Source organism: Gracilinanus agilis, chromosome 2 (genome assembly GCF_016433145.1).
Source record: "Gracilinanus agilis isolate LMUSP501 chromosome 2, AgileGrace, whole genome shotgun sequence".
Lineage (NCBI taxonomy): Eukaryota > Metazoa > Chordata > Mammalia > Didelphimorphia > Didelphidae > Gracilinanus > Gracilinanus agilis.
The window spans coordinates 266143836-266166856 of NC_058131.1; the positions used below are offsets into that span (position 1 = coordinate 266143836).

At 38.4% G+C, this 23021-nt stretch overlaps 1 protein-coding gene across 1 annotated transcript in view; it reads left to right on the top strand.

Moving 5' to 3' along the window:
* RTEL1 (regulator of telomere elongation helicase 1) overlaps window positions 1–23021 on the top strand; it is a 109102-nt gene that overhangs the window by 71751 nt on the left and 14330 nt on the right. The window contains exons 24-29 of the mRNA XM_044663881.1: window positions 718–841; window positions 1186–1336; window positions 1681–1841; window positions 2987–3082; window positions 19229–19433; window positions 21396–21536. Coding sequence (XP_044519816.1) covers window positions 718–841; window positions 1186–1336; window positions 1681–1841; window positions 2987–3082; window positions 19229–19433; window positions 21396–21536 — 878 coding nt within the window. The remainder of the gene's footprint in view (window positions 1–717; window positions 842–1185; window positions 1337–1680; window positions 1842–2986; window positions 3083–19228; window positions 19434–21395; window positions 21537–23021) is intronic.

The window sequence follows — 23021 nt, forward strand, 5'->3', positions numbered from 1 at the left end:
TTTAAAGCAAAACAAAAAATAATCTTCTCTTGACTTACCATTCTCTTACACCACCAGCTATTTCCTCTCTTTAAATGACAAAATATTTTTTAGAGTGCTCTGTATGCCCTGCTTCCACACCTGAACTCATGGTCATCTGCCTTCTGTCCCACCACTTTGGAAACTGCCCCAAATGCTTGAAGCTGAAATTTGGATGTCTGCTAATCTCCATCAAAAACAACAGAAGCAAGCCACTTCCCAGCTGTGTGACCCTGGGCAAGTCACTTGACCCCCATTGCCCACCCTTACCAATCTTCCACCAATGAGACAATACACCGAAGTCAAGGGTTTAAAAAAAAAATCTAAAAAAACCCCAAAAAAACAACAGAAGCATACCTCTCTCCTCTAGTTCTATAAACTGTATTGAAGTTTACCTTGCCCCTTTAGCATCTCAACCTAACTATGTTAGCTGCATGTGAACCTCCATGGATTTATCCAGTCAACCCTGACTGAGTGGTTACTCTGTGCAAGACTCTAAGTTTTAGACCTAACTGTGCTTCTCCATGTTCTCTTGGTCTAATTCTGTATAAATATGAGGAGGGTATAGATTTCCATTCCTACTATCTCCTGCCAGTATGGGTAGGGCCCAAACCAGGTTTGAAGGGCCCAAGAAAGATATAGAATTCGGTTGAAACCACTGTAAGAGGATGCAAAATATAGATCGCCTCTTTCTTCCAGATTCACTAACAATGATGCCAGAGCCCAGCTACCCTCCTGGGTGCGTCCTTACGTCAAGGTCTATGACAACTTCGGCCATATTATCCGTGATGCAGCCCAGTTTTTCCGAGTTGCCCAGAAAATTGTAAGTATTCCCCACTCTACCCACATGGAGGCATTAGAGCAGATCTAGGGAAGAGAGGGTAGATTGATTCACCCTGCAAAGGGTACAACCCTGTTTCTTAAGGGCACCTACTTATTCCTAAAGTATATGGTAGTAACCAGTGAGGGGGAGATAGCCAACTGGCCAGGAAAGGCTTAACTCTTCAAACATTTGTATGACCTGTGTTATAGGGATTTAGCCTAGAAGAGAGTAGGATTGATTGACAGGGAGGCAAGTTCCAGAACTTTGGGAGACTGGCAAGAAGTTCTGTCCCAAAGGCAAAACACTTAATTCTACTTGATGAGCAGCCTTCCTCTCCTCAACAGATGCCTGTCCCTGTCCCTCGGGTTCTGCAGAACCCCTGTGATGGAGAAGGTGTTGCTGCAGCCTCCACTTCATCATATAGCCTTTTCCTCCCATCTAAGAAAGCCAAGAGCTTGGATGTACATGTTCCTAGCCTAAAAAGGAAGTGTTTGGGTGAGTATCTACTCCTAGGTCATCTTAGCCCAGTGAGGAGGCAGAGGGAGGAGGAGAGGCTGATCTCTTGACGAATAAAATGTGGTATTTTTTTAGGTGATGTAGTATATATAAAACAACTGGCAGGTGACTCAAATAAGCATTAAAAAAACAACTTGCTTTCTGATTTCAGTGTACATAGAAAAACTGATAGACTTAGTAGGTAAAGGATCTGCCTACTTTAAGCCTGAGGCAAAATAGAAACTTGGCTTTCCTGCCTACTAGAGTCTGGCTTAGGCAAAACAATGGTTTTTTTGTGATATTGTGAGGAGCTACCTTTCCCCCACCCCCATTTGTTTCCACAGGCTCGCTGGATGGTGGAGACAGTGAAGCCAGCCTGTGGGGAGAATATGAACAGGAACTAGCTTCCCCACAGAGGAGGCCTAGGGGTCTGCTGGCTGCATTGGATCGTAGTGAGAACAAAAGTGAAATCGATGAGACCAACATGATTCCAGGAGAAGAAAAGGTACTATCAATTAATTAAGAGTTTTCTCTAAAGGGAAAGCTTTAATCAAGTACACAGAAATTAGTTAATTTTTCCTTCTCCCATCTTCTTTTTATTCTATCATAAACCTTCCATTGCTAAGCCATCTGTGGAGTAGTTGTTATAAATTACTTGACCCAAAGCCTTAGTCTTTTCTGAAGCAGAAACTTCAGCTCCTTCCCATACAATTATAGCCTTTCTTTGAGACATTAACATCTGTGAGTAATGAAACTACCAAGGGTACCATGAAAGAGAAGACTCCCTGGGTCATCTTTGATTACTTCTGCTGCCACTACACTCAAAGGAGTGATGGGTTTCTTGTCTTTGGACTTTGTCCTGGTATCTCTGTCCTCAATATTTTATCCTCTTTTGTCCCCATCTTCCCTGATAGGCCATCTAAAGCAACTCTCTTGGCATACCAAGCCTGCTTTGCTTCAGTATTAGAGACCTCCAAAATGTCCATGGAGTCTTAGTTAGGTCATTAGTCAAGAAACCATCTTAGCTTGACATGAAATGGATTGACACAAAAAGCTAGGTTTAGTCTCAATTCTCCCTGGCTGAGCTCCAGGTTAAAGCTGCATTATTCTCAGTCTTTGTCCTCCTTCATTTTTTTCTCTCTCAAGTGTTTTTAAGTTCCTGAAGATTTATATGATTCTTAGGATCAGACTTCCAGCCTTCTGGTACTTACTTATAAAATTTACACCCTTTCAAAGTAACATTTATGTACAACACCCAGAAATTACTTTTTTGTCTCAGTTATACAGTATACAGAATACACATGTAATAGAGAAGCACAATTTTTCCCTTCAGTAGACCTCTTGGGACAGTGACAAACCTGCTTCTGTTGTATAAGGATTTCTGGACCAATCTTTTATGATGTCAAGGGATTCTGGGACTTGGTATTCTTTACCTGGGGTCATCTCAGATCCTTGTTCAAAGTAGATGGTCAATAATTCTTATGTTCAACTGATTAATCTTTTGAATTCTGGTTTCCTATCTTATCTTCCTATGGGATTTTAGGGTATCCCATCCCATTTTTGAATTGAACCAGTGCAGACTATTTCATTGCTTTTGTGGATTCTGAAGATAGAATGAAAGAACTTAAAATGATTTTCTTTTCTCTGCAGGCTCAAAGGCTCTCTACTCTATCTTTACAGTATGAGAAGAGATTAACAGATGAACAAAAAGGAGGAAAGAAGAAAATTAGAATTGTCAGCAGCCAGGTATTGTGCCTCCTATATTAATTAAAAAAAAAAAACCACCTTCACCCATTCTTCAAATTCATGACTAGAAGAATTGAAATATAGTTATGTTATATCCCCATCTTTCCTTGTGTGATTGGAGAAGAGATTAAGAACCCAGACCAGTGCTGGAAGACTAGGGAGTGACCCAAGAAAAGGAGTAGTGGTGGTACTGATATTGATAGAAGGAGTTGTGAAAGAATTTGGGACCTGAAAAGGAAAACTAATTCAAAATAAGTCAGGAAACCACAGGGAAAGTTAGTGAAGAAATTATGATAGCAGAGGGCAGCTCAGTGAATCTGAATTGGGGACTATGTGCTCAAAAGAAAAATGAGCAGATTTAAGGGAATTTCTATAGGGCAAATCATGGTTCTCTCAAGTAGCTGAAGGAGTAGGTTTGACTTGTTGTGAAGCAGCAGACTTTTTAAGAACCAGGTAGAAAAAAGGATTCTGATTCTCTGGAAAAAGAGTGCTAAGAAAAAGGGCTCTTTCTTGACCTATGTATAGAAGCACAGATGAGTAGGAAGGAGAGTATTCTAAATGATATGAAGCTTCCTGGAGGAGCTGACATTACCTAATATGGTATGAAATAAGAAGGCCCTGGGAGAAACTGATGCATATTTTTTTCTCTTTTTTTTCTTCAAATTACACATGTTTCCTGACACTTTGTGATTCAGATTCTTTCCCTCCTGGGCAGCAAATAGTCTGATAACAGGTTTTGTCAGAGCTTTCGTGCAATACATATTTCCATATTTCCCATGTTGTTACTGAAGACACTTATCACAAATACAATTAAAAAAACCCATGGAGGAAATAAAATGGAAGATGGCGTGCTTTGAGCTCCAGTCAGATCCCAACAGTTCTCTCTTTGGCTGTGGATAGCATTTTTCATCATGAGTCCCTTGGGGTTATCTGGGAACATTGTTTTACTGATAATAGTTTAGACCTTCACAGTTGATCATTGTATATTTCTGTTAAGGTATACACTGTTCTGGTGATGCTCACTTCACTTTGTGATACATGTTTCAAGCTCATGTACCTCCACTTTTCTATTTTGAACATGGCTTACAATTGAGGCTTCCTCTGGATAGAGTAAATGCAGGGTCTTCATAGAGTATTAAAATTTAATAATCTAAGTTGTAGCTATGATAGAAATAATCCTTATGGATATTATTATTATTGTTATTGTTATTATATGTAGAAACCATTTTTAAAAAATAACTCTTACCTTCCATCTTAGAATCAATATCATGTATTGGTTCCAAGGCAGAAAAGTGGTAAGGTCTAGGCCATGGGGTTGAAGTGACTTGCCCAACGTCACACAGCTAGGAAGTGTCTGAGGTCAGATTTGAACCTAGGACCTCCATCTCTAGGCCTGGCTCTCAATCCAATGAGCCACCCAGCTGCTCCCTGTAGAAACCATTTAAAAAAAAATTTTTTTTTAGCCCTAATCTCTTTTATATGTATATCCTTCTATATTAATTTTATTTGTTACAGGGCTAGGCAATGGGAGTTAAGTGATTGCCCAGGGTCACACGGCTAGTAGAAACCATTTTTTAATAATTGTTTAATAACATTTTGTGATCTAGGTCTCTCTCTCTCTTTTCCTCCTTACCCCCCCCCCCAAGGTGGTAAATAATCTGATAGATGTTATACTAGTGCTGTCATGCAGTACATATTTCCATATATTCCTCATGCTATGAAAGAAGATATATATCACACATATAAGAAAAAACTCATGGAGGAAATAAAGTGAAAACTGGTATATTTCAATCTGCATTCAGATTCCTATAGTTCCTTCTATGGCTACAGATGGCATTTTTCATCATGCGACCCTTGGCGTTATCTTGGAACCTTTCATTGCTCATAATAGTTTAGTCATTTACAGTTAGTCATCGTATAGCATTTCTGTTACTGATTACACTGTTCTCCTGGTTCTTCTTATTTCACTTTACATCAGTTCATATAAGTTTTTACAGGTTTTTCTGAAATCATCCTGTTTGTCATTTCTTATAGCACAATAGTATTCCATTACAACCTTATACCACAACATGTTCAACCATTCCCCAATTAATGGACATTTCCCTTAATTCCAAATTCTTTGCCACTACAAAAAGAGCTGCTTAAAAATAGTTTTATACATATATGCCCTTTTCCTTTTTCTTTGATCTCTTTGGGATATAGACCTAAATAGTTGTATTGCTTGGATAAAGAACATTCCTAGTTTAATGTCCCTTTGGCTGTGATTCCAGATTGTTCTCCAGGATGGTTGTACCAGTTTACGACTCCACCAAGTGTGTTAGTATTCCAATATACCCACATCCCTCCAATATTTACCGTTTTCATTTTGGGTCATATTTGCCAATCTGATAGGTAGGGGGTGTTATTTCAGATTTGTTTTAATTTGCATTTTTCTAATCAGTATTGATTTGAAGCATTTTTTATATGACTTTTGATAGTTTAATTTGTTTATCTGAAAACTGCCTATTCCTATCTTTTTACCATTTATCAATTGAAGGATGGCTTGTATTCTTATAAATTTGATTCATTTCTCTATTTCAGAAATGAGGCCTTTGTCTGATATACTTGCTATAAAATTTTTTTCCCAGTTTTTTGTTTTCCTTCTAATCTTGAATACATTGGTTTTGTTTGTACAAAACCTTTTAAATTTAATGTAATTAAAATTATCTAGCTCATTTTTCATAATGTTCTCTGTGTCTTGTTTGGTCATAAATTCTTCTCTCATCCATGGGTCTAACGTGTAAACTTTTCCATTTTCTCCTGATTGATTTGCATATCCCCCTTTTTTTCTAGATCACATATCCATTTTGACTTTATTTTGATATAGAGTTGGGATGTTGGCCTGTGCCTAGTTTCTGCCATATCTTTTTCGTAGTTTTCCCAACAGTTTTTATCAAATACTAAATTCTTCCTCCAAAAGCTTGAATCTTTAGGTTTATCAAACACTAGGTTGGTTACTATGTCATTTCCTACTGTGTGTTGATTACCTAATCTGTTCCATTGATGTATTAGTCTGTTTCTTAGCCAGTAGCAGATTGTTTTGTTGGAAGAGTTAAATTTCTCTCTACATTATATCACTTTGTTGACATCATCAGTCAGTGGCCTGGAGGTCAAAAAAAACCACTGAGTAATTCAGATATAGACAGGCCCTCAAAGAAAGGAAGTTAGAGAACCAAAGAACCGAGACAGGAAACTGATTCCACAGGCATTGCCCCCTCCTGGGTAGTCCAGGCAAATTAAGAAACCGTGATTGATTTGTGAGATGTGACTGTGTGAGAGTTAGTGGGTGGAGAAAAGAGCTTATAAGGTCAGACCAGGGGCCTGTTCGAGGGTCTTCTGGCTGGAGCTTGGATCCTGAAGGAACTCTTATAGCTGCTTGGCTTCAATCCATCATGGCAGCCAATAGAGTAGTAAGCTAAATAACTTTCTACCTCTCTCTTACCTCTCCCTCTCTTTACTATTACTACTTTAATGTAATAAAGTTATTAAAGCTTCTAGCAGCCTCATAATTTAATTCTAATTATTTCAGTTTTGATGATTACCACTTTCTAATATAGTTTGACATCTGATATGACTAGGCCACCTTCTTTCATATTTTTTTTCATTAATTCCCTTGATATTCTTGACCTTTTGTTGTTCCAGATAAAATTTATTATTTTTCTAGTTCTATAAAATATTTTTTGTATAGTTTGATTGATATGACACTAAATAGGTAAATTAATTTAGGGTTGTCATTTTTATTGTGTTGGCTTAGCCTACCTATGAGTAATACCCATGAATTTTTCCAGTTGTTCAGGTCTGACTTTATTTGAAAAATGTCTTGTAATTATGTTCATTTAGTTGCTGGGTTTGTTTTGATAGGTAGACCCCCAGATATTTTATGTTATCTAGTTATTTTTAATAAAATTTCTCTTTCTGTTTCTTGCTATTGGACTTTGTTGGTGGCAAATAGAAATGCTGGTGGTTTGTTTATTTTATATCCTACAACTTTGCTAAAGTTGTTAATTGCTTCTATTCGGTTTTTTTTGGTTGATTCTCTGGGGTTCTTTATGTATACCATCATATCATCTGCAAAGAGTGATAACTTTGCCTCCTCAATTTTAACTGTCAGTTTCTTTTTTTTTTATTGCTATAGCTTGCATTTCTAGTACAATATTATATAGTAGTGATGATAATGGACATCCTTGCTTCACCCTTTATCTTATTGAGAAGACTTCTAACTTATCCTCATTACAGATAATGCTTGTTGATGGTTTTAGATAGATGCCATTTTAAGGGAAGCTCCATTTATTCCAATGTTCTCTAATGTTTTTTATAAGAAATGGATGTTTTATTTTGTCAAAGGCTTTTTCTACATCTGTTGAAATAATCGTATGGTTTCTATTGGTTGATGGTCTATTAAACCGATAGTTTTCCTAATATTGAAACATCTCTACATTCCTAGTATAAAATCCGCTTGGCCATAATATATGATCTTTGTGGTATATTGCAGTAATCTCCTTGCTAGTATTTTATTTTAAATTTCTGCATATATATCCATTAGGGAAACTGGTCTATAATTTTCTTTCTCTGTTTTTGCTCTTCATGGTTTGAATATCCGCACTATGTGTCATAAAAGGAATTTGGTATAATTCCTTGTTTGCTTATTTTTCCAAATAGTTTATATAGCATTGGAGTTAATTATTCTTTGAATATTAGATAGAATTCACTTGTGAATTCAGCTGGTACTGGGAATTTTTTCTTAGGGAATTCATTGGAGACTTGTTTAATTTCTTTTTCTAAGATGAGGGTCCTCTTCTGTTAATCTGAGAAATCAATTTTTTTTTTTAACCCTTACCTTCTGTCTTGGAGGCGGAAGAATGGTAAGGGTAGGCAATGGGGGTCAAGTGACTTGCCCAGGGTCACAAACCTGGGAAGTGTCTGAGGCCTGATTTGAACCTAGGACCTCCCGTCTCTAGGCCTGGCTCTCAAACCACTGAACTACTCAGCTGCCCCCTGAGAAATCAATTTTTAAAAAAATGTTCAAGGGGCAGCTGGGTAGCTCAGTGTATTGAGAGTCAAGCCTAGAGACAGGAGGTCCTAGGTTCAAATCAGGCCTCAGACACTTCCCAGCTGTGTGACCCTGGGCAAGTCACTTGACCCCCATTGCCCACCCATACCACTCTTCCACCTATGAGCCAATACACAGAAGTAAATGTTCATCTGTTTGACTTATATTGTCAAATTTATTGACATATAGTTGGTCAAAAAAAACTAATAATCACTTTAATTTCTTCTTCAGTGATTATGAATTAATCTTTTTCAGTTTTGATACAAGTAATTGGTTTTCTTTTTTTAAGCCATATTAACCAATGACTCATTTATTTTGGTCTCCCCTTCCCCAAACTCAGCATTTTGTGTTACTTATTAGTTCATTGGTTTTTTAACTTTCAATTTTATTAATCTCTCCTTTGATTTTTCGGAATTTCCAATTTGGTATTTAGTTAGGGATTTTTAATTTGTTCTTTTTCTAGTTTTTTTAGTTGCATGCCCAATTCATTGATCTCTGACTCTTTTATTGATGTAAGCATTTAGAAAGATGAATTTCTCTGCTTTGGCTACATCCCATAAATTTTGGTATGTTCGTTACCTCTCCTCATTGTCATTTTCTTTAATGAAATTATAATTGTTTCTATGATTTGTTCTTTTACCCATTCATTTTTTAGGATAAGATCATTTAGATTTTAAGTAATTTTTTATTTTTCTGCCTCTTTTTACATTATGGTCTAAAAAGGATGGATTTAATATTTCTGATTTTCTACATTTGGTTGTGAGGTTTTTATGTCTTATTGTATAATTGATTTTTGTGAATTTACAATGTACCACTGAGAAAAAGTTATATTCCTGTCTATTCCCATCCACTTTCCTCCAGTGGTCTATCATACTCAACTTTTAAAAAAATTCTGTTTACCCATAACTTCTTATTTATTTTTTAGGTGGACTTATCTAATTCTGAGAGAAGGTTGAGATCCTCCATTAGCATAGTTTTTAGTATAATTTTACTCTCTATTTTCTCCTATAACTCATGTAACTTCTCCTTTTATCTCTTCCTTATCTCTTTTGATTAGATCAATTTTTACTTTTGCTTCATCTGAGATCATGATTGCTACCCTAATTTTTTTTTTTTTATTTTAACTGAGCCACAGTAGATTCTGCTCTGGCTCCTTACTTTTATTCTGTGTGTGTCTCCCTGCTTTAAATGTATTTCTGTTAGACAACATATTGTGGGATTCTGGTTTTTAATCCACCATGCTATCCTCTTCCATTTTATGAGTGAGTTCATCCCATTCCATTTTATTTTCTCCCTGTTTATCCTCTCTCTGTCTCTCTCTGTCTGTGTCTCTCTGTCTGTCTCTCTCTTTTGCTCTCGCTCTCTCTCTCTTGCTCCCTCCCCCTTTCATTGTCACAAATGTTTTGCTTCTGACCACTGCCTCCCCCAATTCACCCTCCCTTTTATCTGTCTCTCCTTTCTCTTATTCTCCCTCCCCTCCTACTTCCCTATAGGGTAAGGTAGGTTACTACTGAGTGTAGATGTTATTTCCACTTTGAGCTAATTCTGACGAGAGTAAGGTTCAAGCATTGCCTGATTCCCTCTCCTCCATCTTCTCCTCTGCTATTTTGACCTTCATGCACCTATTCATGTGAGATAGTTTACCTCCTCCTTTTCCTTCTTCCAGTGTGTTCCTCTTCCTTGTCCCTTTATTTTATTTTTTTGGCTATCATAAACTTACTCCCCTCCTTCTGTTTATACTTCTACATACTTCTTCCCATTTCCCTAATAGTGACAAAGATCTTAAGTATCGTGAGTACTTTAAGTATCTTAAGTATCTTAAGTATCATAGGTATCTTAAGTGTCTTAATTATCACCTTCCCATGTAGGAATGTAATCAGTTTGACCATATTAAATCCCTTGAATATTCACTTTTCCATTTGCCTTTTTATGATTCTCTTATGTTGTGTTGTGTTGAATTTGCTCATCAGATTTCCTTTTCAGTTCTAGGCTTTTTGTCAGGAATTCATGGATGTCCTCTATTCCACTAAATATCTATTTTTTTCCCCCTGGAGAATTAGGCTAAGTTTTGCTTGGAAGGTAATTCTTGGTTGTAATCCTAGATCCTTTGCCTTATGGACTGTCATATTCCACACACTCTGATCCTTTAATGTAGAAACTACTAGGTCTTGTGTAATCTGACTGTGGCTCCATGATACTTGAATTGTTTCCTTCTGGTTGCTTGTAGCCATTTTTCCTTGGCCTGGGAGTTCTGGAATTTGGCTATAATAGTCCTGGGAGTTTTTAATTTGGTATCTTTTTCAGGAAGATGGATCCTTTCGATTTCTATTTTCCTCTCTTATTTAAGAATATCAGGGCAGTTTTCCCTGATGGTTTCTTTCTTTTTGGTCATGGATTTCAGATATTCTTATGATTCTTAGATGATCTCTCCTAGATCTAATTTCAGTTGTTTTTCCAGTGAGGTATTTCACATTTTTTTTGTTTAGTCTTTTGATTTGATTTGATTGTTCCCTGATATCTTATGGAATCATTAGCTTCCCTTTGCCTAATTCTAATATTTATAATTATTTTCTTCCTTGAACTTTTGTGTTTCCTTTTCCATTTCACTCTAAGGAGTTATTTTCTTTAACGTATTTTGTGCCTTCACTTCTATTTGGCCCATTCTAATTTTTAGGGCATTGCTTTCCTTATTGATTTTTTTTTTTCCCCAAGCTGTTGACTCTTTCTATCAATTCTCTTATTATTTGATTCTTAAATTTTTTTCAAGTTTTTCAAGGAGTTTTTTTTGGAGCCTGATACCCTTTCAGACTTTCCTTTGAGACATCATGTATTTCTGTCTTAGTATTGTTGTCCTCTTTTGAGTTTGTTTGATTTAAATCCCTTATCTTCTGTCTTAGAATTGGTTCCAAGGGTAAAGAGTGATAAAGACTGGGCAGTTAGGGTTAAGTTTGATGTCCTCAGGGTCACTCAGTTAGGAATGTTAAGGTTTGTTTGATGCCAAATTTAAATACAGGACCCCCCTTCTCTAGATCTGGCTCTCTATTTACTAAGACACCTAGCTATTTTTTGTCTTTCCTGTCACTAAAGTAACTTTTCTAATGTAAGGTTTTTTCTTTGTCTTTTGTGCATTTTTTGTCTGTTTTTGCATTTTGGTTTTGGTAAAGTTTTTTTTTTGTTTGTTTTTGTTGTTGTTACCTTACCTATATGCTGAGATTTAGCTCTGCTCCTGGGACTGTTCTAAGCTTGTAGTGTAGTCTGCTGTAGTACTTGGAATAGGCCCAGCTGCATTTGGGTCCCACAGTGTGCATTTCAAGGGGTAGCCCAGCTGGCTTGCTATGGAGGTGGTTAAACATGGTTTTGTCCAGCTGAATCCACTCTCCCTACTATTAGTTCCCCTGATGTCTCACATGCTGGGTTGGTAGCCACTCTGCTGGTTTCCCCAGATGGTACAGTTGCTTGCCAGGCCACTCTTACTTCTCAACCCAGTGAGATGGGTTCCTCCTGCTTTCCTTTGTTTCGAGGCATTTTTTTTTTCTTTTCTATTTTTGTGGCAGGTTTGGTTAACCTTGTAGAATTTCTTACTCCACCATCCCCTCCAAAGAGGATGTCTCAGGCCATATGAATTTTTAAGCACCTTGAATTTCCTCCTCTTGTCTGAGGTCTACAAATGTCTCTGGTGGCATTTTCTTCATTTATCTTACAAATAAATTGTACCCAATTACATAATTTCCTAATATTATACTTTAACAAATTTGTTTATAAAGACTGCTTGCAAATTATTTCTAGTATACCTTCAAACTCTATTATTTAAGCTTAAGATGCTGCAAGACTTGATATCAACCAGGTTCTTGCTGCTTGCCATTTGTGCTCCCTTGTAGTGGATGGTGGTTAGGGGAGATATTTCTGAAGCCAAGAATGGGAATGAATCTTAAATCTCTCCAGGGCTTGTTTGGTTTTTTTTCCAGAGGAAATTCCTTAGCTACTGGCATGGGAAAGTCTCCTATAGAAGTGCCTGAGAGAACACATCAAGGATATTCCAGAGTCCTATGATTCCAACACTGTCCCATTCCACAGGCAGCAGATTCCACTGCTGCCCTAGATTTCAGAGGATCATAGGCTTTAGCTCTGCCAGGGAAAGATTATGTGGTCCAGCTCCCTTCATTGACAGGTGAATCCCAAGTCCCAGAGAGATGGAGAAAAAAGTCTATATGAGGTTTTCTAGGCAGCAACTGCTCCTGGTGCTTTTTGTTATTACTTCCTTTTTATTTCCTAGAAGGGTTTGGACTGACTTAGGAGAGGTTAAGTGACATGCCCTTTAGATAGACACTGGGTCAGTGAAAGTGTTGTAAACAGGATCCCTCCCAGGGCTTGTTGACCTTTTGCTCTTCAAAGAAGTAGTTTCAATATGTGTCCAGGCCTGAAATAAAATTGAGGTAGATGTTCTTTCCATTTCCAGAAGACTAACATGATCACATCACACAGGCAGCCTTGTTCTTTATCCATTTGATTGTATCCACTCTTTTTACAATCTGTTGACAGAAATTCTTGGTTTATAGATATGAGTGCTTTATCATTTTTCCCCCATTGCGCCTTTCAGCTTGAACCAGGAAGGCTTATGATCCATTTAGTTAACATCATCTTGGAACTCCCTTATGTTCCATTTCCCTGTTGGAATTCCCCAAGGATTATTACTACTTTGGGTCTTATGTGTGTCTTAGCTCTTTACTTCTGGGAAGAGAGATTTTTTATTGGAACTGTGTCCATTTACCAGGAATTAATCAGAAATATATTTGACTTAAAAATCATGTTCTAATGCAAGTATCTCTTTCTGGAAGTCATTGAGCTAGAAAGAAATACCTTTGAGATTTATAGAGATGACTTTGGGAAATACAACAGAGATCTGATTCCCAAGAAATCTAGTTTTGAGGAAAAGCCATTCTTTTTTGGAAAGTCACGAAGGAACCTCTTCTTTCCCTTTTCTTTTCTGACTTCAATTCTAGTTAGCTCTATGTATAAACATGGGAAGAATCACTTTTTTTTTTTAACCCTTACTTTGGATCTTAGAATCAATACTGTGTATTGGTTGTAAGGCAGAAGAGTAATAAGGGCTAGGTAATGGGGGTCACACAGCTAGGAAGTATCTGAGGACATATTTGAACCCAGGACCTCCTGTCTCTAGGCTTGGCTCTCAATCTACTGAACCACACAGCTGCCTCCGAAGAATCACTTTGAAAACAATTCTTACTTCCTGTTCATTGCTTTTAAACATCATGCTTTCTCTGAAGTCCAGTCTGGGTCTCTGGGACAGAAATAAGTCACCATGATGTATCATGCTATAATATTTTTTCAAAACTTGAATTCAAGTCTTGTTCTGCTCCTTACAAACTATGTGACATTGGACAAATAACTTTACCTCCTATTTTGGATTTGGAATAGATGGCCTTTAAAGCCTATATAATCATGATTGAGAGTCAGGTTTATATTTTCTCCTTCCTTAGATTCTATTCCCATGGTTAGGCTGGAATTGGGGCTCCTTAAGCCTACAGTAAAAGTAGCTGGCTATTTTCCCATCTACTCCTTTGAAGCAAATACACACATACACGCATGCATGCACAAATTTGATGTTTATTTGATTTTAGCATTTTTTTATCATTTTGAGTTCTAAAATTCTTCCTCCTCATCATTTCTCTCCCACTCATTGAGATGACAAGAAATAGGATATCAGTTATACCTGTGAACTCATGAAAAATATATTTTCATATTAGCCATGTTAGCAAAAAAATGTGAAAAAATTATAATTTAATCTGTCCTCAGACTTTATTAGTTCTCTCTGGAGGTGGAGAGCATTTTTCATTACCCCATTTGTTACTGATGTAATTCCTATGAACCAAGAATATGTCCCAGGTGTTTATTGCTTGCCATGAGCTCATCATGCAGAAACCTTTTGTATTCACTTAAGATGTATTTTTAATGCCTCCAGTAAATCAGTTCTGCACTGGAGCAAATATCTTATTAGTGTGGGAGGTAACTTGTAGGTCTTGGTGCTCAGTTGGCCAGGAAGTTAGATTGTCATTAGTCCTGGTTTCTTCAAGGAACCTTGCCTTTTTGGACAGTGTGTAAAATTCGTCCAGCAAAAATTCATTGTCAGCAAAGTTAGGATTGAAAAAGCTCAAAGGTTCTCTTTAATTCCTTCACCAATTTATATGGTGAGAGGAAATATTTTGGGAACCTCCTTCTGAGCACTTCCAGATCCTGAGCCGTGAAAACTTTGTAGGTCTTCATATGGACTATGTTCCCTTCCAGCCTAATGTGGGTGTCGTCCACTATGGGGAACAAAGAAATGGTACTGGGTCCAATTTTATCTGTTTCAGTTTGTCATTGGTAGAGGAGGGTTTTGAAGTTGCTGTTTGTTTGGGAGGGTATGCAGCAGCTTGGTTATGGGATTTTTCTATAACCTCTAGCTGCATGATGGTATATGAGTCTAGAACTTGGCCCTCTCTTATTTATTTCAATGAGTTGCTTAATATGTTCTTTCATTACTTGTAACAGTTCCTCATTGGTATTTCTCTTAGTACCTCAGACTATCAAAGACTTTTTTAATTGCTCATAGTCCTTGAATCACTGATATTATAATAGCTCCCATAGTAGGTAGATAAGATATGAATTCTGCCATTGTCACTGCCAGCCATTTATATGAGTCATATATCAATAAGATCTTCAGGCAATAGTCTGGAATAACTTCAAACCAGAGTTTCTAAATTCCCTGTGTCGCTGACCAAATAAGTAAGGTAAAACTGGTAACAGTAAATGAAACCCTTGCCAGAGCCATCTTTCCCACACCTATCAGGCTTCAATTCCCTTTGGCTTCACCAAAAACTGTTATACAAGGGGAGGAGGGTGCTTTTATAAGCTGGGCCTGACAAACTGGCCCAAGATCCCTCAATGGTAAATGGATCTAGGCTGAGGATAATGATGCCTAGGTGGCCACCAAGGTGTGCTGGTAGCCACCAGGGCTTATGAATATTTATCTCAGCCAAGCACTTAACTTGGGAAGAGTGCCCAAGCCAAAGTTATCAAGTGAGAAGCTATATATATTGTTCACACACCTCCTCAGGTTCCTTGGCTTGGGGTTACATTAGATGATAAAGGTTGGTAAAATAGGGCTAGTTGTTGGTATTTGATTGGATAACGCTGACTGTGATCTAGGTAAAATCCCTTTTGGCTGTAGTTATTCACTTGCTCTTGGAATGAATGACAGTCTTCACTTGAACTAAGTTTCAAAGGGTTTAATACTATAGACTCAAAGGGATAGGATTCAGGATAAGGAAAGGGGTATTGGGAATCGCTATGCTAAATCCAACGAGAGTTAAAGTAAGCTAATCAATAAGCAACAAGTTGGTAGTTGGCTGGAGATTCTTCTCCCCATCATAGACCCTAGCCATGGTCTAGATCAGGGGTTGGCAACCTTTTTGGCCATGAGAGCCATAAACACCACATTTTTTTAAATGTAATTTCGTGAGAGCCGTACAGTGCTCACAGTGCGCTCCTGTAACAGCACCTGAAAAAAAAATTGACTTTATGGCTCCTGCAGAAAGAGCCATACATTGCCGACCCCTGGTCTAGACCAAAGGAAAGGAAGGGATAGTGATAATCTTCTTGACAGCAGTGTTGTTGTTATCTCTCAGCCTTGTTTAGTAATAAGTGAATGAACTTCTTGAGGCAATAAGGTATAAGTGCTAAATATACAAGTCTATAAGCCTACCCACCCTTCACCAGCCTCTACCCTCCAGAAATCCCTTCTCAAAACTGAGACCCCGAGTGGCTGAGCCCCTGGGCTTTTATAGCAGTGGTAGCAACTGTCTTTTGCCCCTGGCTCATGTTATCTGGGTAAATTCCAGATTCTATAACTGATGTTCTGTCACTAAAGCTGTTCTCCATCTTTTTCCAGAAGTTACCTATTACAGAAACCTTTTGTAGCCACTTCAGATGTGGCATCCAGTGCCAGATATGAATGTAGAGTGATTCCTGGTGTTCAATAAATAAATTGCCCTCAAGAAGAGTCCCTCTCTACCGTTCTCCTCCACCCTGCTGGGTGTTGCCTCCCACACAAGATTCCCTGGGTACTTTTGCCCTTGATGTGCCTACTACTCCTACCCCCTATAGAATCTGAAGTGTCTTCCATAGGTCAAGGTTGCCTTTGAGATTCTGACCTTCCCTTTCACTTTTCTCTTATTATCCTTTCTCCAGACTAAATTTGCACCCACCACATAATCAAGGAGTAAATGTACTTATCATGATAAAAAGTATCTTGTACATACCATAACCATAACCATAATCAGACTAGTTCAGTCATGAGTGCCTAGGCTTGTTACTAAAACTACTCTGACATACCTAACCTCTTTAATAAACATTTTTTCAAATTCATTATGTATTTTTGCACTTCTTTTATTATTATTATTTTTTTTAATTTTTTAAAACCCTAATATCTTTATATATATCTCCTATATTAATTTTATTTGTTACAGGGCTAGGCAATGTGGGTCAAGTGACTTGCCCAGGGTCACACAGCTAGGAAGTGTCTGAGGCCAGATTTGAACCCAGGACCTCCCATCTCTAGGCCTGGCTCTCAATCCCCTGAGCCATCTAGCTGCCCCTTTTATTATTTTTTAAAATTCACCACTACCAAAAATCATTTAACAAATGCATAAAAAATATTATGTACAAGACCACATACTCCACATTTTTTTAAACATATAAATTATAAATGCATGCTAATATAAACTTACTCAGCTTTTTAGTTCCCTTTGTATTTGTTTTTCTTGAATACTTTTTCTCTTGACTTTATGGCTGTTATTTTTTTAATATCAACATGGTATGTAGTCTTCCTATTCTTTACTTTTCTCTTCAGATATTTCCCTTTTTTAAAATATATTTCCAATATATCCAATATTTTCTTCATATTTCCAATTCATTTAAAAATTTTTTCAGAGTCCCAAATTTTTTCCCTCCCTGGCTCATTGTGAAGGCAAGACATGTGATATCAGGTGTACATGTAAAATTATGTAAAACCTATTTCTATGTTAGCCATGTTGGAAAGAAAGGAAGTAGGGATGAAGGGAAGGAAGAAAAACTTTTTAAAGTATGCTTCAATCAACATAGGGATAGCATTTGTCATCCTTTGGAATTGTCTTGAATTGTTGTATTGACCAGAATAGCTAAGTCATTCATAACTGATCATCATATAACATTGCTGTTACTGTGTATAGTGCTTTGTTTCTGTTCGTTTCACTTTTCTTTAATTTATGTAAGAATTTCTTGTTTTTTCATCATCCTGCTCATCATTTAATAAACTTTTATTCTAGATTTAGTGCCCAGAACATCTGGCTTATACCTTTAGCCCCAATCTATACTTAGTCTCTTGTTGTTGAGTTGCAGAGTAAAACTATTCTAAACTCTTACCTTCTATCTTAGAATCAATACTGTATATTGGTTCCAAGGCAGAAGAGCAGTAAGGGCTAGGCAATGGGGGTCAAGTGACTTGACAGCTAAGAAGTGTCTGAGTCTCCCAGGACCTCCTGTCTCAAGGCCTGGCTCTCAATCCACTGAGCCACCTAGCTGCCCCTGAAATTATTCTTTCTGAAGCCTAAATTCCCAACTAGGTGGTATCCTTCCCTGAAATCCCACTTATCACACTTTTAAGATGCTTTATTAGCCCATCCTTTATACTAATACAAGTTCCCCAAGGACGCTTTTTTTTTACTCTTAACCCCCATTACCCCAATACACAGTAAGGATCCTAAGACAGAAGGTAAGTGACTTGCCCAGGGTCACGCAGCTAGGAAGTGTCTAAGGCCAGATTTGAACCTAGGATCTCCTGTCTCTAGGCCTGGCCACCCAGCTGCCCCAAGAACACTTTTCCTTTTTGTTCTTTTCATTCCTGCCTTTCTGTTCCCACATAGTCTATACATCTAGACTTATCTAAAACTTAGTTGGCATTACTATTACTCTTGGCCCCAGGCACAGCTTTTTAATTTAATTTTTATTATCATACAAAACACTTCCATATTGGTCATTATAAGAACATGCTCATATAAAACCAAAATCCCCAAATAAAACTGTAAATACACTAAACACTAAAGATAGTAGGCTTTGATCCACATCCATCTGAGTCCAGCAGTTCTTTCTCTGGAGGTGGATGGCATTCCTCATCTTAAATCTTTCAGGATTGTCCTAGGTCATTGCATTGCTGAGAGCAGCCAAGTTTTCACAGTTGATTGTTGTCCAATATTGCTGTTGTTGTGTATAATGTTCTCCCCATTCTGCTTATTTCACTCTGCATCAGTTCCTGCAGATCTTTCCAAAGTCATCTTGCTTATCATTCCTTATAGCACAAGGGTATTCTATCACCAACATGTACCACAATTTGTTCAGCTATTCTCTAGTTGATGGACATCCCCATAGTTTCTAATTCTTTGCCACTACAAAAAGAGCATCTATAAATATTTTTGTACAAGTAGGTCCTTTCCCTTTTTTATTATCTCTTTGGAATTCAGACCCAGTAGTGGTATTATAGGATCAAAGGGTTTGCACAATTTTATAGCACTTTGGCCAGCTATAAACATTTGACAAAGGAGAGGAAGGTTTTTTACCCTTTTCTTATAAGTATGTTTTAGGGTTGATTTTTGTTTCCAAAATTTGCACAAATTGTATTTTTTTTAACAAGTTCTTCCTAGTTTGTGTGGCTTGAGTGAATGAACTCTGAGTTAGGGATTTGGACTGTTTATCCCCTTCCACTATGTGACCTCAGGAAACTCAACTTTCCCATCACTATAATTCTTGCAAAAGTCCCTCCCTGCTCTAACTTTTCCTAAAGCTAAGCTGATTCTTTACCATCTCCTCTCCTTGCCACTTCTCCTACCTCAGTAAATAGGGCAGAGGGAGGAATCATTCTTGTCACCTAGTATATAATGACATCTACAGTAGAATCTATTGCGCTTTGAGCTCCTTGTCCAGGCAGTGGGAATTTTGAGATGCTTATATCTTTATTTCTCTTCCAGGATAAGAAAGAATCTATCCCCATGGAGCAGGCAAGCAAAGCCAAACTATTTATGTTATCAGTAAAGCAGTCCCTGAGTCAGGCCAACTTTGACCTCTTCACCAGAACCCTGCAGCTCTATAAGGGGACTGATGACTTCAACACCATGATGGCTCACCTTGGCACACTCTTTGCAGAGGACCCAAAGAGGCACAGTTTGCTCCGAGGTACTGTAGTTCTGGCCCTCTCCTACTCCCATGGCTATTGGTCAATCCTGTGGGAAGTCCAACAGAGCTAAGGGTAGCATGTGGCAAGGATTTATTTTGCCACAATCCAGATTCATCAGACCACAGAATTTGGTTCTGAAAGAACCCAGAGGCTATCCATTCCAACCCACACACGGGAGTCCCTTCTACGATTTACCTGACAGGGGATCATTTAAACTAAGTTGCCTTTTGCAACTTCTGCCCATTGTTCTTAGCTCTATCCTCTGGGGCCAACAGGAACAAGTCTAATCCTTCTTATACTTGACAGCCCTTCAGATCCTTGAAGACAAATCTCCTGTCCCTTAGATCTTTTTTTCCACTTAAATATCCCAGATCCTTCATCCTGTTTTCATGCACTGTGATCCCCAGTTCCTTCATCATCACTTGTCATTGGCCTTATTAAACTGTGGCACCAGAACTAAGCACAGTGCTCCAGATATGCTGACCAGGGCAGGCTCCAACAGGTCTCTCTCTTTCCCTCATCTTGGAGAGCCCAGTAGCCTTTTGGACTTCCAGAACATACTCTGGATTCATAGTGCATTTGTGGTCTACTGCAATGCCCAGATCTTTTTCAGAAGAACCACTGTTTAGTCACACTTCTCCCATCTTATATTTGCAAAGGTGATTTTGAACCCAGCTGTCAGATTTTGTATTTATTCCAATTAAATGAAAGTATTCCTATGTAAGCAAAATGTTGGGAACTTCTGTAGGGTTTAGTGATTGGATTTCTTTTAAACCCTTACCTTCTGTCTTAGAATCAATACTCTGTATTGGTTCCAGGCAGAAGAGAGGTAAGGGGTAGGCAATGGGTGCTAAGTGACTTGCCCAGGGTCACCCACTTAGGAAGGGTCTAAGATAAGATTTTTCTAAAATTTTTATTTAATTTATTAATTTATAACATTTCTCCATAGTTATATGATTCATGTTCTATCCTTCCCCTCCTCCCACCCCCTCCCATAGCCCACACACAATTCCACTGGGTTTTATATATGTCATTAGTCAAGACCAATTTCCATATTATTGATATTTGCATTAGGGTGTTCATTTTGAGTCAATATCCCTAATTATATCCCCCTCGACCCATGAGATCAAGCAGTTGTTTTTCTTCTGTGTTTCTACTCCCACAGTTCTTTCTCTGGATGTGGATAGTGTTCTTTCTCATAAATCCCTCAGAGTTGTCCTGGACCATTACATTTGATTTTTACCACAGTGTATCCATGAGATCAGATTTAAGGCCAGGACCTCCTGTCTCTAGGTCTGGCTCCCAATCCACAGAGCCACCTAGATGCTCCCATAGATTTGATTTTGAAGCTGAGGAATCCAAACCTGCCAAAAGCTAGAGAAAAACGAGATGTCCTGATGGTATTTGAGGAAGGGAAGAGGCCTGTTACACTGGGGCAGTGATGGAGGAGTGTAGGAGGGAGAGGGACACAGAGAGACAGAGACAGGGCTGCAGTGACACTGCTCTCCTCAGCTCTCTGATAATTCAGTATGAGTGTCAGCACATAGTCAACAGATAATAAATAAATGAGAAAAGTATACTGAGGGCAAAGAGAGTCACTGCTTCCTAGAAAGGCTTCTGGGCTGGAAAATCCCAAAGAAAACTGAACATTAAAAAAAAAATTTTTTTTGACTGCCATGGCTCCATTTACATATTTATTAGAAGCAGAACATAAATCTTAGCTCTGAGTTTTCTGCCCTGCTCTGATGATAATGCAGCTCTTCTGAGACCATCTCAGTCTGTTCAGACCCCCACCTCTAAGATTGTCCCTGAGCTGATCTAACCCAAAGGTTCTTCCCGTTGAGTTGTCCATGCTTTCCAAAGAAGGCGAACCTGTGACTCTTCCCAGTCATCTGTGGGTCTTCCTTCCATATGGAAGTTCTGCTAGTATCCCCAGACTTCTTGCCTTCTTTTTCTAACAGGATTTTACCAGTTTGTCCGACCACACCACAAGAAACAGTTTGAAGAAGCTTGCCTCCAGCTGACAGGGCAGAGCTGTGGCTACAAGCCTGAGCACAGCCTGCCTCGTGAGAAACGGGAGCAACTAGCCCAGGATCCAGATGGTGAGCTGAGTGAAAGGCCCACACAGGCCCCAGAGGCAGACGGGGGGTCAGGGTAGAGCCAGGTGGTAAGCAGGCTGAAAGGCTCACACCAGCCCCAGAGGCAGACACTGAGTTGGGGTAGAGCCACTTACTGACATCCAGCTCATACTGGCCTGGTTCAAGGCAATTGGGACTCTTTTTGTCTCTAGACCAGTGATAGGCAAACTTTGTAAAGAGGGGGCCAAAGGAAAGGAAATGCTCATTGTCAGTCTGTTTCTAAGGCAACCCTTTTGAAGTTTCGTTGTATTGTATCCTACTTATTGTATTTGTCAGATTAGGAATAATGTCACAGGACCGGATAGAACATTTCAGGGCACCGCATCTGGCCCGAGGGCTGTAGTTTGCCCATCACTGATCTAGACAGTTGAGAGAATCTCGATGTGATGATCCTGATGCTGAGGATGGTGGTGACAGCTCTGCCATGGAATAAAAGCCGGCCTTCAGAGCCGCACATTCCAGGTTCAGGGGCTGGCCCCATCGCTTGCTGCTTCTATGGTTTTGGACAATTCACTTCATCTGTCTGGGTCTTAGTTTTGTTCATCCAAAACTAAAGTCCATTGGACTAAATGACCTAAAGCTGATTCTCTGTAGCACTTTAATTTTTATTTTTTTGTTATGAGTGGTTTTTATTTCATGTTTCTTGTATACTACCACTCTGACAATATTTTGTAAATCTGACAACCCAATTAATATTAAGTTTCATAGCTTCAATAATTATTTTATTTATGGAAGGAAAAATAAATGTTAATGTCATCTTTTTTTTAAAAAAATATTTAATTTAGAATATTTTTACATGGTTACATGATTCATATTCTTTCTCTCCCCTCCTCCCACCCCTCCTCCTGTAGTCAATGAACAATTCCACTGGGTTTTACATGTGTCATTGATCAAGACCTATTTCCATATTATTAATATTTGCATTAGTGTGATTGTTTAGTCTATGTCTCCATTCATATCCCCATCAATCCATGTGATCAAACAGTTGTTTTTCTTCTGTTTTTCCTCTGTAGCACTTTAAAGTGTCCTTTACATACATTTTCATTTGGTCCTTGCTCACCCTGTGAGGAGATGCTATCCCTACTTTGGTTGCTGTTGCTCTTTAGTCATTTTCAGTTGTGTCAGACTCTTCATGACCCCTTTTGGGGTTTTCTTGGCAAACAGGTTGGAGTAGTTTGCCATTTCCTTCTACAGCTCATCTTATAGTGGAGGAAATGATGGCAAACAGGTGAAGTGCCTTACCCAGGATCACACAGCTTGTACTTTACCTCCTTTATAGATGAGGAAAATGAGTTTGACAGTTTACGTGCCTTGCCCAAGATCTAGTAAGACTGGTAATTTCCTGGCTGATGGCTCCTTGACTCACCTCTGGCCCCAGTGCTGACTATTTCCCTCATGACTGTCTGTTTTCTCATCTATAAAGTCAGGGGGCTGGATTTGAGAATTCCT